Here is a 17,630-nt window from a genome sequence, read left to right as displayed (position 1 = left end):
GACAATAAACCATACTTATGTGGTAAAAAATGATATGTCGCACATGTGGCAGTGAAGGGAATGCGGTCCAGCTTTACCGTTATGTTTGGATAATGTATTGTTTAATTATTATCTTAGTAAACATTAATCATATTATTTTGACTTTTCTATATAAAAGATGTAACGAATAATTATTTTACTTGGAAATCATTTATGAAGAAGTTTAGTGTGAATATATATTTTTTAATTAATAAATGATTAATTAGTTAATCAAATAGCTGAACTTTCAATCGTTTAAATTAATATTCTAGAATTTAATGACCTTCTAAAATATTATTTCAGTTCAATTAACCATATAGATTATAAAATTAACACCTAATATTGAAAAACAATTAATTTCGAGCAAACATTTCTACATCATCCATATATAATATTTGCCTATTAATTGTTCTTTTTAATTTCATAAACTTTTCTTTTTCAATTTTTTGCAAAAAGAAAAGTAAAAAAGATATTATAATTTAAAAACATGACTTGATCTCCACCACGCAGGTAGCGATTCAACGGCATCATTTCCCGGCTAAATTAGGGTCCATTCTCTCTCTTGATCTCTTCCATTCTTCACCAAATAATTTGTTCTTCCCCTTTTCTTAAGGGTTTCCTATTTCCCACATTCGATTTTCCACTTTTGCATTTTTCCTCTAGGGTTTCGCTGAAAAACCTCCAAAAATGTCCCGGTTTTGTATCAAACAATGGTGAATTTGTCAGTGGGAGAAAAATTAACATAGAAGATCAACAAGAAACGTGATTCAGGTCTTCTAAGAATAGAAGAAGATCTGAGGCTCAATTTTTAACAAATATGAGCGCTTCCAGGTTCATAAAGTGCGTCACTGTTGGCGATGGGGCTGTTGGAAAGACATGTCTCTTGATTTCATACACCAGCAATTCCTTTCCTACGGTGATTATTTCTTTTAATTCCTTCACAATTTCTCTTCTTATTCAATTTCACTAAACACATTTCAATCGTTTTTCCTGTTTATCCCTAATTTCAAACTATCTATCGTATTCATTTCTTTACAATTTACTTTTTGTCCCCATCTTCGAACTTTGATTATACGTTTTTAAGCTCATTTCTGCCTAATTTCTTGTGGAGATTTGAGGAAGAATCGGTATAATAATCACATTCTTGATGGAATTTTAATTTTGCTTGTAAAGAGGATTGAAACATATATATTTGTTTTCATTGTGTTCCAAACAGGATTATGTGCCAACTGTATTTGATAATTTCAGTGCCAATGTGGTTGTCAATGGCAGCACTGTTAATCTAGGCTTGTGGGACACTGCTGGTAACCAATCTTCTGAAACATCATCAATCATTTCTGTGTTCTTGAACTTTAAGGGTAATATAGACATTTCATTGAACAGGACAGGAAGATTATAACAGATTAAGACCATTGAGTTATCGTGGTGCTGATGTCTTCATTCTTGCATTTTCTCTCATTAGCAAAGCTAGCTATGAAAACATCTCCAAGAAGGTGAACCTCTCATTGTCTTTTTTACCATTTCACCCTTCAAATACTTTACATAATCTAGTAACTGAATATATCTTTTTTTTTTCCTCAGTGGATTCCAGAATTGAAACATTATGCCCCTGGAGTCCCAATTGTCCTTGTTGGGACCAAAATTGGTTAGTTGTTTCATGATGATTCAGAATTTGATAATTTGTTATAAATTGATTAGTTATAAATGACCAAAATGCCCTTACATGTTGTTGGATTTTAGATCTTCGGGATGATAAACAGTTCTTTGCTGACCATCCTAATGCAGTTCCCATTACAACTGCTCAGGTAATGATTATTACCGTATTCTACTCAGCTATTAGTAAATGACCAAAATACCCTTACATATGGTAAATCGGTTAATATCAGTAAAGAAACATGAGTTTTTGTGGGCTTATTATAGGGAGAAGAACTAAAGAAGACGATTGGAGCTCCTGCATATATTGAATGCAGTGCAAAAACACAAGAGGTATTTTCTTAATAATATTTTAAATCTTGTTTAAATATAGAGAAAGATGATGATATAATAATTAACAAGTGTTTTAAATTTAATTATTATATTGTCAGAACGTGAAAGCAGTTTTTGATTCTGCCATTAAAGTTGTTCTGGCACCTCCAAGCTCAAAGAAAAAGAAGGGAAAGGCTCAAAAGGGCTGCTCTATATTGTGATTTAACAATGGAATCAATGGAGAGAGATAAGCCTTGTGTTCATTTACCTTTCTACCCTTCCTCTCATCAAATCTAAATCTAACCATGAAAGCATGATTTTACTCATCATGTGTCTCCTCCACCCTTGTTAGGCTGATTTGATCTTTAATTGAGATAGTTTTGCACTTAGATTTGAAAAGGGAAAAAAAAAAAAAAAAGATTAAAGAAAAAATAAAACTCGTGTTGGATTTTTTTTATATATTCATTTTGTTCGTTTGTATTTGTTGGAGACAATGTTACCCCACATTAAGTTCTGTAGTCGGCTAAACTTTTGGTTTGAGTTTTTTTTGAGAACATTGTTATTGTTCATAATGTCATTTGGCAACTTTGATGCTAGGCTTCTTCGGTGTTCTTTAGCTTTTTTCACAATTTTTATGTGTTTTTGGTGCACATTGTTGTGAAAGGAGTGGAATGTAATGCATATTTGATCATCTTTTAATCCTTTTCCCAATAACTACAAATATGCATTAATTTATGTATGTATTGTGTATGAGTATAGACTTATAAGCACAAAAGAATGAGTTACTTTAGGTCAAGATTTGTAATAGACAATAAATTTAGATGATAACCATGATGCCAAAAGATTCACTACTTCAACTCATATATAGTTCGGTTGTATTTGACATAGCAGTTGAAAAAGTAGCTTTACTATATAATCTAGATAGTAGCCGATGAAATAATAACGTTTAATAAAAACTAGCTGATAAATTAAATGAAAAATATAAAATAAAATGACATTAGAGCCTTAGAGGGGATTGTGTGGCCCAACAATATATCTTCAGGAATTGTTAGGGTCTAGACCCGAACCGAACTGAACTAAAACCAAAAAACTGAGAACCAAATTTATGGATACGAAAAAAATCAAGAACTTAACCAAATTAGGAGAAACTCTGACTAACTAACTAACTAGGAACTCAATTAAATAATGTTTTCCATTGAATTCAATTAATTTACTGTAAGGCTGGAGGGAGCGGTAGTATACCGCTACATCATACTTTTTGAATCCACATATGATTTTTTTGAAGCCACGTAGGATAGAGAAAATTGTAACATCCAAGTTGTAAAAAGATAGGAAGTGACAGCATTCATCTGGGTTGGTATTTTTAATAGCTTTTGTTTTGAAAAAAAAATTAATAATAATAAGACAATCATAACGCTTTACCCACCTTCTCTCTTCTCGCTATGGGTTTAACGGGGAGCATTTGGTGAGCTCCCTAGCGAGAGCTAGGGGCGGTGTGTAGCGACTCCAACGACCTCTTAGTGAGGCTTCCCAGCGAGTCATTCCTTGTGGCCTAATAAGTTAAAATCTTTTTTTTGGCATATGTCACATTATATAACATTCATTTTGTCATGTCGTTTTGTGGTTATTTTAAATTAAATTTTTTTCAAGTTTTTTTATGGTTTTTTTTCCTATTTTATCAAATTCGACATATATTTAAATATAATAATTGTAATATATTTAATAATAAATGTATATTAATTTCATTAATAAAATATTTCTTCTAATTTTAAAATTCCTAAATTAAAGTTCAATTATGTTTTGTTCACTTATTTAATTATTTGTTTAATTTAAAAGAAAATTAAACATTTCAATTTCAATAATTCAATATTTGTTTTTACTTTTCTTATAAATTTCAACTCTTAAATATTACATCTAAATATTACATCTGTATTTTTTTTCAAATAAGCTTATAATATACAAGTCTTAACGACTATATATTATTAGTTATTTGCAATTTAGTTTCAAGGCCATATATGCTTTTAGGCCCACATTTTAATTATCAGTTATTTATTTCATCAGTTAGATGTAGTTTTTATAACTAAAAAAGTACATAATTTATTTATTAAAAATATATTAATAGTTATATTTATAGATTTTAACGAATTACATATATATCACCTTAACGACTATATATTATTAATTTATAGTTATATTTAATTTTAAAGAAGTACATCAACAATTACATAAAATTTATTCATATTTACATTAAAAGATTGTATTGTAATTTTGTTATTATCAATATGTAACAACATTAACGATTTATATATACATTATTTTTGGTCATTAAATTATTTGTTAATATATTAATATTAATATTAAAAATCTTTACAAAGTACTAAGGTAGCCAATGTGGAAGAGAGATCATTTACGAAAATCAAATGTGGTCACACTTCAATAGTATGAGTAACTGTAAAGGTATGTGACATAATTAAAAGATTAATGACATTAACACAAATCTTATGTAATTGGTACCGATTCCAATCAATTTAATTGTAACAAATTTAGTAAATACAACAAAGCAAGAAAGAAAATAAAAGAAAAGATGGTAGAACTTTCAGACTTCAAACAGTTTGGGGTCAGTCTCGAATCATTCTCAAACCAATCTCTGTTCCGTCTATGAAAAACATGTTTTTAATTAGTTCGGCTGAAAGACCCTCACTTTCGTACTTGACAATATAGTTACTCCAAAACATGCTGCTTGCATATTCATAAAAATAATATTTTACATTTATAAAGAGGTTACAAACTACTGGATACAAACCGACTATTTCAAAGTGTTATATAGTACATAACTTCCCAGGATTCTATAGTTTTATACATATGGGAGTGCAAAATACAATAGTTTCAAACTATTCATAATCTTCTATCAAGACAATAGTTTCAAACTATTCAAAAATCTTCTTTCAGTATATAACTATACTGGATGCTTATCTCCTGCAATTTGTTAAACATTGAGAGGGTAAGCGGTGACGCTTAGTGAGTTCAACAATAGATACAATATAACATTATGTCATATATATATTTCAAAATGGCAGAAGCAAAGAGGACAAAAGAACAACAAGGGCATATGTGAATCATGTGTCAAACTTTTCATATCAATCATTGATATGATTCAAAGATATACAATCAATGAGACATAACAATTTCCATACTTGATATACATCAATAAAGCTTTTGCCCAAATGGCACAGAAGACATACAACTTCGGATTAACATTTGGTATATTTCGGGCTTATAGCCCTGTCTAACCTTCTGTCAATACCATAGAATAGAAATCATTCTCTTACGGAGACATGTTCTACATGGCCAGATGCTACATACCAGTACCAACGTGAATTTAAGTCTTTTCACTGATCACATCGTCAAATGTATTTCTATTCTATTAAAAATAGCGAATAAAAATAACACGGGAAAATAACCCGGAATAATAACACTGAAAAGCACATAGCATATATAACACATAACATACAATTGTTCCTATATATTAAACTCACCGTGAAATAACCGTGGGCTAAAATATTAATTTGGGCAGCACTTTGGCTCTAAATATGACTTTCTTCGTTGAAAACTGGGAGTTTTCTTGATAACCGGGCTCTGCGAAGGTAGAGCTGCAAATCGAAAAGATAAATTTTTCGGGCTTCTTAAGCACTTCGGGGCATGTTTCGGGTGTTAAAAATAATATCGAGGCTTCGGGGGAAGTGGAAATAGCCAAAATATGGAATAGGGGTGAAAAGTGGCAAAAATCCATACTTACCCGGGAGGTCTTGCAGCCACTATATATAGCTGCGATCCTCGGATTCGAAGCAAGGAGATGAAGACACGTTTCGCAGATCTTTGGCCGAAGAGAGAACACGCGACAACAGCAGCGAGGCTAGGAAGGCTCGGATGCGAGGGTCGGATGGCTCCACAGGATGCGAGGTGCGCCAGAAGCTGGTTGGGCCGCGGCTTCGGTCCAATAAAAAGGCAACACGCGTCGGATTCTCATTGGACCAACTTCGGACTCGTCATCAGATCAGGACACAGGGCAGGCTCGCATGCGAGGTGACGTGGCTGGTCCGGAAGAGGCTTATCCATGCGAATTTTCTCGGAAAATGGGCCCAAATATTCTAAAATCCATAACTTTCTCATACGGGGTCCATTTTTACGTTCTTTATATGCACACATAGGTAAAATTATGCTCTATAACTTTCGTTTAGACTCCGTTGGCTAACTTTGACTTTATTTTTAATAGACCGGGACAAGGAAATCCGTTAAAAATTCATAACTTCTTCATCCGACATCCGTTTTCGTCAGACTTTTTACCGTTGTACTACTAATGATGAGACCTTCAATTCTCGTTTAGGTTGTGTCGGCTAAAAATCACTCGATCTAAAATTCGAGTTTTTAGTTGTCTACTGTTAAGCTGAAACTTAGAAAAATCATAACTTCCTCATACAGAGTCAGATTTTGGCGTTCTTTTTATCGAACTTCTCGGTTTAACGAATACTATGAATTTCATTTAGATTACTAAGGCTAAAAAGTAGTTTATCAAAAAATCACTTTTTACGTCATTCGGCGCCGTGTCGGTTTTGTCGCGGATCTTCGATTAGTCATAACTTCTTCGTTATAACTCGGATTTCGATGAGGTTTTCGTCTAAATGTTTCTAACGAGATTATCTACAACTTTCAATAATAAAATTTTACTTATTCCAAATTTTATATTTTCGTTAAATTTCACTATTTGACATTTGATTGGAATATCATAAGACTTCCAATACTTTCTGAATGATTCTAAGCATAGTTTTACTTCATTTCTAGTAAAAACCATCTGTTAGAACTCAACATTCAAATTCACATAATATTTCGTAATATTATTCACTTTTATAATTTACAATACACGATAACTGAACGTGTATGTTACATCGGCCCTACATCGGTCTACACTGTTCTTGAACCAATCCCAACAGTCATTTTTCTAAAAAGAAAACTCTAATAATTTGTTAAATCCATTAGGCTTGAAGGAGTGTAGCGGGAAAAGAACCTGCACCTCGGAACACTACACCGAGGGTGCGGGAAAGGTGGCGTGGGAATGGAGTGAGGGGAATGCTCCCCGCATTCTTTCTCCTTTTCTGATTAGTCAGATTTTTTTCTAATATTCTTTAAATTATATACCTACTAAAAAATATAAAAAAAATATATCAAAATTCATGATTTTTAAATCTCTACAAAATGAGTATAATATTTATATAAAATATATTTAAAAAAAATAAAAATAAAATAAAATCTAGTGAAAGATGGCCATTCTTACCTTTTGGCGAGGAAAAAAAGAGTAAAAGGAAAACGGAACTCACACTCAAAAAGTTAAATATTTTTCTCATACTTACGAGGTGGTCTTAATACATTGTTGTTTCCAAGCATTTTTTTTCGGTTCGTTCATCTCTTGTCTTCATTCTATGATATTTAGCTTTCCCTCCAAGTTTACTTATTTTTTTTAGGTATTCAAGTTTTTTCTTTATAGTAGAATTTTGAAGCTTAATATTTTTGGGCAGTCCAACCACAACAAAAACCGTTGGATCGAAAAAAGACCGTTCAAAACCCAACAAAATGCCCAACCGTTAGGGACCGATCAGAGACTAATTTCTTCACCTTTACCTCTCATTTCACATATTGGACTAAGGATGAGCATCGGTCCGGACCTGCACTGACCCGTGCCGAGAACCAAAATCAGGAACTGATTCAGTGGAAAATAGAGATCCGAGAATCGGACGAAATACCCCGGTTTCCGGTTCAGTTCTACAAGTAAGTGTGTTCTTTATGGATGTGTTCGGTTCTGGTCCCCATCCAAACCGGACCGAGAACCGAAAAACTGGGAACCGATTTAGTAGAAATGGAGAATTGAGAACCGAACTAATACCCCGATTTCGATTCCAGGTTTATCTGGTCCGATCACTTTCATCACGTCAAATGCGCATCCCGACATTGGACACACCGCAAAACGAGCCACATGTGATGTGATCCCATATTTAAGTCATGTTTTTTATTTTTCCTTATTTTGACAGTAGTAGTTTTTTTAGTTCCTCATAACTTAATTCTTCGCTTTTGTAGAAAAAACATATGAACATTTGTAGTACTAAAAATTATTTATTTATATATATTCTTTTGTTTTAGCAGTGAATAGTGTTTTCGCGGTTTCCGCCAACAGCCCATTTGATAGTATTTTTTTTAGGGATAATGACTTGATAGGGTAACGGACTTTCGACTTTTTTCACATTTAGTCACTAAATTTTTTTCGTTATCTATTTGCCATTGAACTATTAAAACTGTTCATATTTTACCCTTATGACCGGCTGTTACTGGTCATAAGGGTAAAATGTGAACAATTTCAATAGTTTAGTGGCAAATAGATAACGAAAAAAAGTTTAGTGACTAAATAAGAACAAAATCGAAAGTTCGTTTCCCTCTAAAAAGTTCAATGACTAAATGTGAACAAACTTCCTCTTGTATTATGTTTTAGCAAATTATTTATTGTTGTTAAATTGTAGCAACATTTGTTGATGAAGAAATCTATGAAATTAAAAAAAAAAAAAAAAAAAAAAAAAAAAAAAAAAAAAAACAACAACAACAACAACAACAAAACAAAACCATGAAAATATATATTAAAAAAAAAAAACCGAAACCGAAATAAACAACCAATGGTTTGACATTTTCCAAAATAAAAAATCAAAATTTCCAATCTGATTTTGGTTTTATAACAAAATGAACCATTCTCACTGATGTGAATTATGACCATTGGTTTGGCATGCAGAATTTGTGACATCCCATGAATACGTAGTTACAACATCGTCTGAACTCGTAATTCATAGTAAGGGGTTAGAGTATCATCGCATGAATACGTAGTTCCAACATCGCCTGAACTCATAATTCATCACCTACAGGTTATGGGCATGCTGGTGTTTCCACTGGGTTGTCTACAATAGTCTGTGGTCGCCATCTATACTTTGGTAGATGACTACATCGCCACATTGCCGGTTAAGGTTATGGTATCTCCTTTCATCCTACATCACCTATTCATCATCATCTATTTACCTAATTATCATCACCTTTCTATCATCACGTATCTCTCATCATTTTATTTCATCACACACCAACTATTTCATTTACCCGTGTTTCATCCGCAACATATTTGTAGATATAAAATAAATATACCGTTTAAATCTTTTAAAACATGTATAAAATCGTTCATCCAACATAGACAACAAATATTCAAATAATATGCACACATAGCACGTAATTTATATAAAATACTTCATATCTATGTGTAAGATGAAAGTAACTATATATACCATAAAAATCCCATAAATGCTTCCTAACTTCAAACCCCAAGGTTTACTCTACTAAAGCTTCATATTCTCGGCTCTCTGGACCTAAAAGGGTCCAGATTCCTAACTTCAAACCCCAAGGTTTACACTACTAAAGCTTCATATTCTCGGCTCTTTGGACCTAGAAGGGTCCATATTTATAACACAAACTTGCAAGAGGGGTTTGAGGCATTCAAAACCCCAAAGATGAAGTGATTCAAGCCCTAACCCCAAAATGGAATCTATACAATAGGGAAGGAAAGGGGTTCATTTTTGTACCTCATAATGAAGCTCCTTGCTTGAATAACTCAGAACAATAACCTTCCTTGGTCCCTCTTGCTGGAACTCTTCTCCTTTCTTGCAAAATCACACCAAAAAGCTGAAGATAGCTCTTCCTCTCACTCTACACACTCAAGCTCGCTAGGGTTCTCGCTTATGGGAAAGGTAGTCGCAATTGAAGGCCATAAGTGCCTTTAAATATGGCTTGGGCCCAAAGATTTAGGGTTTCTGCCAACAGCGCGGACTCGTCGAGTCGCCTCACCGACTCGTCGAGTCCATTCATTAATCCGAGTCATCAGTCGCGACCTTACTCGACGAGTTGAGGCGTCAACTCGTCGAGTCTCTCTTCTTAACTCAAAAGAAAAATACTTAAATTATGATACCGGGAAATTCGGATGTTACATTTTGTTTTTTTATTTCATAGATTTCTTCATCAATAAATGTTGCTACAACTAAACAAAAATAAATAATTTGCTAAAACATAATACAATAGGAAGTTTGTTCACATTTAGTCATTGAACTTTTTAGAGGGAAACGAACTTTCGATTTTGTTCACATTTAGTTACTAAACTTTTTTTCGTTATTTATTTGCCATTAAACTATTGAAACTGTTCACATTTTACCCTTATGACCGGTAACAGCCGGTCATAAGGGTAAAATGTGAATAGTTTCAATAGTTCAATGGCTAATAGATAATGAAAAAAAGTTTAGTGACTAAATGTGAACAAAGTCGAAAATTCGTTACCCTTTCAAGTCATTATCCCTTTTTTTTTACTTGTATTTTTTGTTTCGTAGTAATGGACTATGAATCATAGTGAACATTGATTGTGCGGTATTTTTTTTTATGGGACCATATAAATAGTGCATTTCGCGATTAGATTAATTCAAAACTGATTGCTATTTTGAAAAGCAAAAGTGAAATTTACGACCATCTTTTATCACATTATTAAGAAAAATAGCTAATATTGGTTTTTAAATTTTTGACATATTTCGATGATAGATTTCACACATATTCACTTGATTTATGTTTAACAACATGACTCTTTCCATTTACTTTTTTAGGTTATATTTGACAAATTAACTAAAAAAACTGGTCGTAAACCAAAAATCTAGCTACTAACAAATAAAAAAATTTAACAAAAGTTAGCTATAAAATATAAAACTGACATAAGATAGATATGTAATATATTTCATTAAATTAAAATAAATGTTAAATAATATTTATCTAACTATTTATGTTGAAGTCATTAAACGAGTTATTTTACCGTACCTTTCGTTTATATAATTTTCATCGACATACATTAAAGAAAATATCTATAGCTCAAATTGCGTCTATAAAGTTTGCTATGTACCTTTCATTGTCCTAAAAGAAAAGATCCGGATAAAGTTGCATCAATAAAAATCAATAAATTAAGTGAACCACCGAGTATACTAACCGATACAGAAACCAACTACAAACTAACCGAAATAAGTAAAATATATAAAAAAAAATATGTGCAAAAGATTGAGTTTTTTTATAATTAATAAAACGTATATTTAGAAGAATTTTAATAAAGTTCAATAAGATTGTTGAAACCCTAATTGTAATAGTTGTTTAGAAAACTAACTTATAATCTATTTTTTTATTTGACAAACATGACAAAATAATTTATTTATAATCTATTTTTTGATTTGACAAACATGACAAAATAATTTATTGTAGCTTATAAACTAGCTTTTATAGACTACTTTGAAACAGTTTTTGAGAAGCTTATGAAATTTTTTCAAAAATATTCCAAATATATCTACATGTAATGTTAGTTTTTAGTTATATATCTAAATGTTATTTTGCATTTGCAATCTAACTAATCATCTATTTTTTATTAAACATTATTAATTCATAAACTATATTACAGCAGGGCCTAACGCCTAAGTTATACATTAGTTGTGATGTGCATATCCTAATTTTCAACTTGGCGGATTCTTTTTCAGAAAAATACTACTAAAAAAAATGATGTCTTGTACATGATTTATATAACTTTTAGGTGAGAATAAACATAACAACAATCTGAACCCACCCACAATTTGTTCAAAAAGATGGATTTTTTTTTAATCCCCAATCACTCGGTTAACAACTTGCTTAGATGCAGCAAATTTTCATAACTGTTACACACATATTTTGACCATTTTAAACTTTCCAATAATCATATATAATCTGTTATGATAACCGTTAGATTCATGTGACATATTTATGACCGTGAATTTACTTCACTTCTTTGAGTAGGAAAAGATTTTATTCACCATTCATATGATCAACAAAAAAATTTGTAGACTTTTTAATTATACAAATCAGTTTATTTATTTCTTCTCAATCCGAATTTAAAATTTAATATTCACTCTTTCTTAAATTCCTCCTCTTTCTTAAAAATCAAAGAAGTTCCTATATATTAGAAAAAAAAAATCAAATTGATACTTGGTTCTTAAGTTACACATCAATTTAAAAAAAGAAAGGAGAAAAAGTCAAAAATATAGACAAGCAAAGCATGCATAGATCACAAATAGGTGTCAGACCTTAATTGCCTCAAACTTCTCCCCTGTTGCTCCACCCTTATCCTTCTGTGACTGAATGTAGCGGATCGTGCTCGCAAAAAAAGCATCAGCAGCCGGATCTGATGTGCTTCTGCTATCACTTTGCATCTCGCTTGTTACCAATTCAATCAGCCCTTGAATTGATGCAACACTGATTTGTGTGTTTCCCTTCTCAAAAAAATACAAATACCTGAAATATAATTAATCAATCATCATTAACACCAATCCACTCTCTCTTATATTATATTATTATATCAACAAACTCAAATTCAAAATATTATTATTATTATTAATGCATGCTACTCACTTGTTTAGAATCTCAATAAACAGCATCACCGATCCACCGCTACCTTTTGTCACATTCGCCATTTGTTGAGCAGCATTTGCGATTCTTAACGCACGCTTTAAGCAAAGCAATACTCTACATCACCATCACAAATTCACAATGTCAATACAAACAACTTTATTCAAGTTTCTAAAACTTGGACCATACTTGTGGTTTTGAGGAAAGCACAGGGACCAAATTTGTAAAATTTAAATGAATGGAATGGTGATGTATGATGTATGTACCTCTCGCCATCCTTGATTCCATCTTGATCGTCAACCCAAAAGAGATGTGAACAAGCATAAACAGCCCTACACTGATCTGGCTTCTTCAACAGCTTTGCTGAATACTATTACCATTTTTTTTATATTAAAAACTGTAAGTAGGGATAAAAGTGTAATTTTAACAATACAATACAAAAGAATGATTACCCCTGTGGCCTTGTGGGTTAAGGTATCCCTGTTTTCAACCCCAAAGGTGTGCATCCTCTGAAGTGTCCCTATAATCAGATATAGAGCTGTTACCTGTGCCTTGGAATCCTGTCAAACACCAATACAAATAAATACAAATAATCAATGGAACTACTTCCATATACCAAAAATCTTACAGATTAATAATTACTATAATTTACCGAAATTTCTTCTTCGTATAATATATATGCTTGGGTGAAAAACTCATATGCCACAGGTTCTAGATCACAGTCATTTGCAGCCTACAAGGGTAGTGGAGGTCAATAAAAAAAAATAATACAAAAGTCACAACAATCACATACCTCAGCACATTCCAAATATAACCTCAATGCAAGGTCAGGTACTGGAACCATTGACAACACCTCAATTGTCTGATACAGAAAACAATCATTAAAAAAAATCTCTAATTTGAAATTATTTATAATAAATGAGAATTTGTTACCTGATTCAACATTTGAAATATTTTTTTTGGTGTGGCTGATGATGTCTCATCTTCACTACCATTCTCATCCTGACTTTGTACTCGTCTCACCAACTGCATTACCATTTAAATAAAATAATTATTGGAGTTTAAACGAATTATACATAATAAAATAAAACAGATATTAAAAAAAAAAAAAAAAAAAGACCTTGAGAGCATTGTATATAAGTGGAGGAATTGTGAAGGGAAGTCGCTTGGGTCCTCCACTCATGATATGCTTCTTCACCATACATATAATCTGCAACTCAGAAAAATATATTTTATATTTATATATGAGTAAATTACAGAAATGGTCCCTCTGGTATAAAGGAGATCATAAATTCACTCCAACTTTTGATTTCTTTACATGGACGGTCCTCATGGTTTCATGTTGTTGCAAATTTGGTCCCTTAAAAACTGGTAGTTAATTCCATTGTAATGTAAAACGACAAATTTGGTCCCTCGTCAAGTCATTATTTATAGAGTAATTTACAGAAATGGTCCCTGTGGTTTAGTAAAAACTACAACTTCAGTCCAAATTCAGATTTCATTACATCTGGTGTAAATTTGCATTGGTTTTTGTCCCTTTATCTCACACCGTAAGAAATAATAAGCCATTAAACATTATCAAAATGACCATTTTACCCCTTATGTTGTCCTTTTGTTAAATTGAAAAATGTAAATTTCAAATACCTTCAACATCTCTTCTGGATCACTATTATACAACATTTGAATTAAACGTGCAACAGAATTCTGCTCTTCCTTAAAGTCCTCCTCATCCATCTGCACAACCCAGAAATAAATAAAATTAAATTAAATATAAGCCTTAATAAAAAAAAAAAAAAAAAACTCATATTGATATAAGTGAAAATATGAATTGACTTATTTAACCTCGTCATTATCATCGCCATCCAAATCTTTAATGAGCCCTTTTATTAGTTCAAATAAAGCCCCAACCTACAAAAGTGGGAACATTTATTAAAAAATTATAAAATACAAGTCTTTATACTGAATAATGATATGATATATTGAAATACCTTTTCAGCAGTTGAGATGTGAGTCTTGTTTTTCATGATGCTTTGGATTATAACATTAGACATAACTTTATTAGTGCTATCATCTAAATACTCCATAACTAAAGGATAATTTGAAAGCTTTAATGCAGTGTCTATATCATTATATTTCTCCAATGGAGCACTTAGAAGTGCAACAATCTGCTTTGTGGCTTTTCCTTCCAGCTTCCCTTTTCCAGCAATTTTGCTTACACATGCACCCTGACAAAAAAAAAATTATAAAAACTTTCAATATAGAAACTACAAAAAAAAAAAAAATCATTTTAAAGAGTAGTAATAATAAAATAATACCAATATTTGATCCACATAGTCAAGTCGATCAGGATGGACATGGAGTGTGAATGTAAGAAGAGATGAATATAAAGTAACAGCTCCAAAAACAGGCATATCTGGTTGTGCTTCAATCACCTGAAATAAATAAAAAAATAAATTCAAGAACTATTTTTTTTATACTTTTGTGAAATGCTCTGAGGTGTTGAAGAACTTATTTACCTGACCTATGGCGTTGTTCAGCTTTGCAAAAGCTTCTACTTGGACAAATTCTGGTAAAACCTGTAGAAAAACTATTATCAGGGATTATGAAAGTGAACTTTTTTAAAAAAAAAATTAGCATAAGTTCACACACCTCAATGCTTGATGCAGCATAGTTAGATAGCCTTTCCATTAAACCAGAAAGTACTGTTTTAATGTCAACAGAAGGCTGAAAAAATAAAAAAACAATGAATATAGAAACTTAGTAACAGAATCTTGAAACAGTATACATAATAGAGCAGAAGTTATAAAAAAAAAGATATTTTTATAAATCACCTGAAGCTGAGGACAAGCACCCAATAATGTTTCAAGAGTTTGTAAATGATACTCATCAGGAAAGACTTGAATAATACAATCCATTAAGTAATATTGAGCAAGATCATCTTTGCAATTCACAACCTGCAATTATTATGAGAATCCTGAGTTCATAACAACAAAAAAAAACATAACCAATATATAGAATATAGATATAAATTTATAAATTAAATACCTGCTCCAAGATTCTAGGAAGAACAGTGTCTCTGTATAGCTCAAGGTCAATGCCTTCAATTTGACTGAGAACATGTAGATTCTTTCCAACCTGTATAGCAAAAAAAAAAACTTAGAAAGGGATATTCTTTATTTGAAATGATATATATGAAAAGTTAAAAATATTAATTATTTACAAGATCACGAAGCTCATTCCTCTCCTTTTCACGTTTCTCCTTCTCCCTAGCAGGTCCTTGGTGTTGCATTCGGACCCACAATTTGTTCATCTCTGTGAAGTTTTGAAGAACAAACTCAACAGCATCCATAACAGTGTTTTCATCCCTACAAAAAGCAAAGGGTATATTTAGTACTTCAATGACTTTGCAATTGGTAACTGAAAGTCTGAAACATGTACAAGTTTGACAATCTTACCCTTCATACTCGGAACCTATATCAGGTAACTTATCTCTACTGACTTGAGAAAGATAACTTCTTAGAAAGAGTCCACGAAGAGGATGTTGGATACCACGACACATTTCAACAAGATCTTTTAAAATGTCCTTAGCAGGAGCCTCCTTTGACCTAATGTACACAGATCCTACTGTACAAAGTAGATACCTGAATGAATGAAAGAAAGCAGGAGTATCAAAAACTGATAACCATAACATATAATCAGTACAGTGATACACATCAGGTTATCTTTGAATTGCTAGGAAACATTCCTACATAACTACATAACATACTGCATTTTTCTGGTTCACAGGAAACAAGACTCGATTTCTATTCCCATTATCTATCTAGCATCCATGTAAATACTACAGAATTCTCAACCCATAGCCCTTACCCCGGTTGTTTCCAATATCATTTACTGATGGATCTTTAAAATTCTTTGATGATGCAACATTTATGTGGTCACACAAATTGTTGTTTGTAGGAATTGTAGTGCATCCGCCATTATTTTAAGCTGATCTTTGTTTAAGTTGGTTAAAACTTAAAAGACACTTGAAAACAGCCCAACATTTTGACTTTTTGAGAGTTGGAGAAATGTCTTCCTCACTGTTTTTATCTTCTATAGCTAATGCAGAACCTGACCATAGTACTAAGAAGAGGTAAATGGGTAAGGGTTTCTAGTTTCCCACTTACAGTCTCGGCAATATGTTGCCTGCATGCTGCACAAGTTCATACAGCTCAATAATCGAGCAACTACGCTTACTCTCTTCCTTGAAAAAGATCTCCAGCTTCCTCAATTCATCAAATGCCCTCATATCTAACCAAAAACAAAACACATTCACAGTCAAACACATCAATTTTATTTATTTCATTCACCACTATATCAGATCACTAAAGAAAAGAGCTATATCAGTGTACTTACAGAGCTCATAGTATTTGTGAGGGGAAAGCCTCGAAGTACGAAGCTCCGATAGCATCTGAGCAGAGTATTTCAACGCATCCTTTATATTATTCGAATCCTGGAGCAAATAATGCAAAGCAACACAAGCGGTTCATGAATTAGGGTTTTCGAGTATGAACAAAGTAATTATTAGCAATTTAGGGTTTAAGAGATCAAACTTGAATCGAATTGATTACCAAAGCGCGATGCATGTAGAAGGCGTTCTGTTGAAGGCCGGCGATGCCAGCTGTGAGCCATTTCTCTTCGTCTTCAACGCCGTCGGACATCATTCTGGAACCGATCTATCTCCCACTCTTGTTGTGGATGAATCTGTTGGGTTGATTTCGAGTAGGTGGTTAGTTTTGTTATGGTCGTGTATACTTAGATTGGAAAGTCCGCTTTTAGTTTTGGACTGTTAGTCGCCAGGTATGTGCGTGTAGGCTGCAAAACAAGTTGAAGGCAATCAGGGAGGTCTTTGTTAGATAAAATTATCTAAACATAGTTTTTATCTTTTGCTTTGTAACATCGATCGTAAGACTATCGGATGTCATATCATATTTTCCTATAATTTTAGTCTTTGGTATCATTATTCTTTCACCTCACGTAACTAGTGAATGTCATATCATATTTTATCATACCCATCACGGTACAATGGTATAATTTTATGCACAAAATACTACATTTAAGGGGTAGGTTTGTTTTTC

General features: G+C 32.3%; 2 protein-coding genes across 2 annotated transcripts; one reads left to right on the top strand and one right to left on the bottom strand.

Annotated features, from left to right (window-relative positions):
• Positions 1-528: 528 nt before the first annotated feature.
• LOC145092974 (rac-like GTP-binding protein RHO1) lies at positions 529-2,579 on the top strand. The gene is made up of 7 exons (XM_079030985.1): positions 529-934; positions 1,235-1,322; positions 1,402-1,511; positions 1,600-1,663; positions 1,759-1,823; positions 1,939-2,004; positions 2,103-2,579. Exons 1-7 carry the CDS (start codon positions 836-838, stop codon positions 2,202-2,204), a joined length of 594 nt encoding a protein of 197 aa, XP_078887111.1. The 5' UTR covers positions 529-835; the 3' UTR covers positions 2,205-2,579.
• A 9,458-nt stretch (positions 2,580-12,037) lies between these two features.
• Positions 12,038-17,392, bottom strand: LOC145092973 (vacuolar protein sorting-associated protein 35A-like). The gene is made up of 21 exons (XM_079030983.1): positions 17,124-17,392; positions 16,909-17,005; positions 16,680-16,803; positions 15,969-16,154; positions 15,734-15,878; positions 15,559-15,648; positions 15,345-15,467; positions 15,163-15,237; positions 15,030-15,089; positions 14,829-14,945; positions 14,502-14,738; positions 14,356-14,421; positions 14,158-14,247; positions 13,634-13,723; positions 13,447-13,539; positions 13,307-13,375; positions 13,166-13,246; positions 12,966-13,073; positions 12,780-12,883; positions 12,517-12,630; positions 12,038-12,399 (listed from the first exon to the last, which is right to left on the bottom strand). The coding sequence occupies exons 1-21, from the start codon at positions 17,214-17,216 to the stop codon at positions 12,186-12,188; spliced, it is 2,376 nt and encodes a 791-aa protein (XP_078887109.1). The 5' UTR covers positions 17,217-17,392; the 3' UTR covers positions 12,038-12,185.
• Between the last annotated feature and the right edge of the window lie 238 nt (positions 17,393-17,630).

Source organism: Lactuca serriola, chromosome 3 (genome assembly GCF_051521515.1).
Source record: "Lactuca serriola cultivar US96UC23 chromosome 3, Lser_US96UC23_V15, whole genome shotgun sequence".
Taxonomy (NCBI): domain Eukaryota; kingdom Viridiplantae; phylum Streptophyta; class Magnoliopsida; order Asterales; family Asteraceae; genus Lactuca; species Lactuca serriola.
This window is presented reverse-complemented; position numbering and strand designations above follow the sequence as displayed.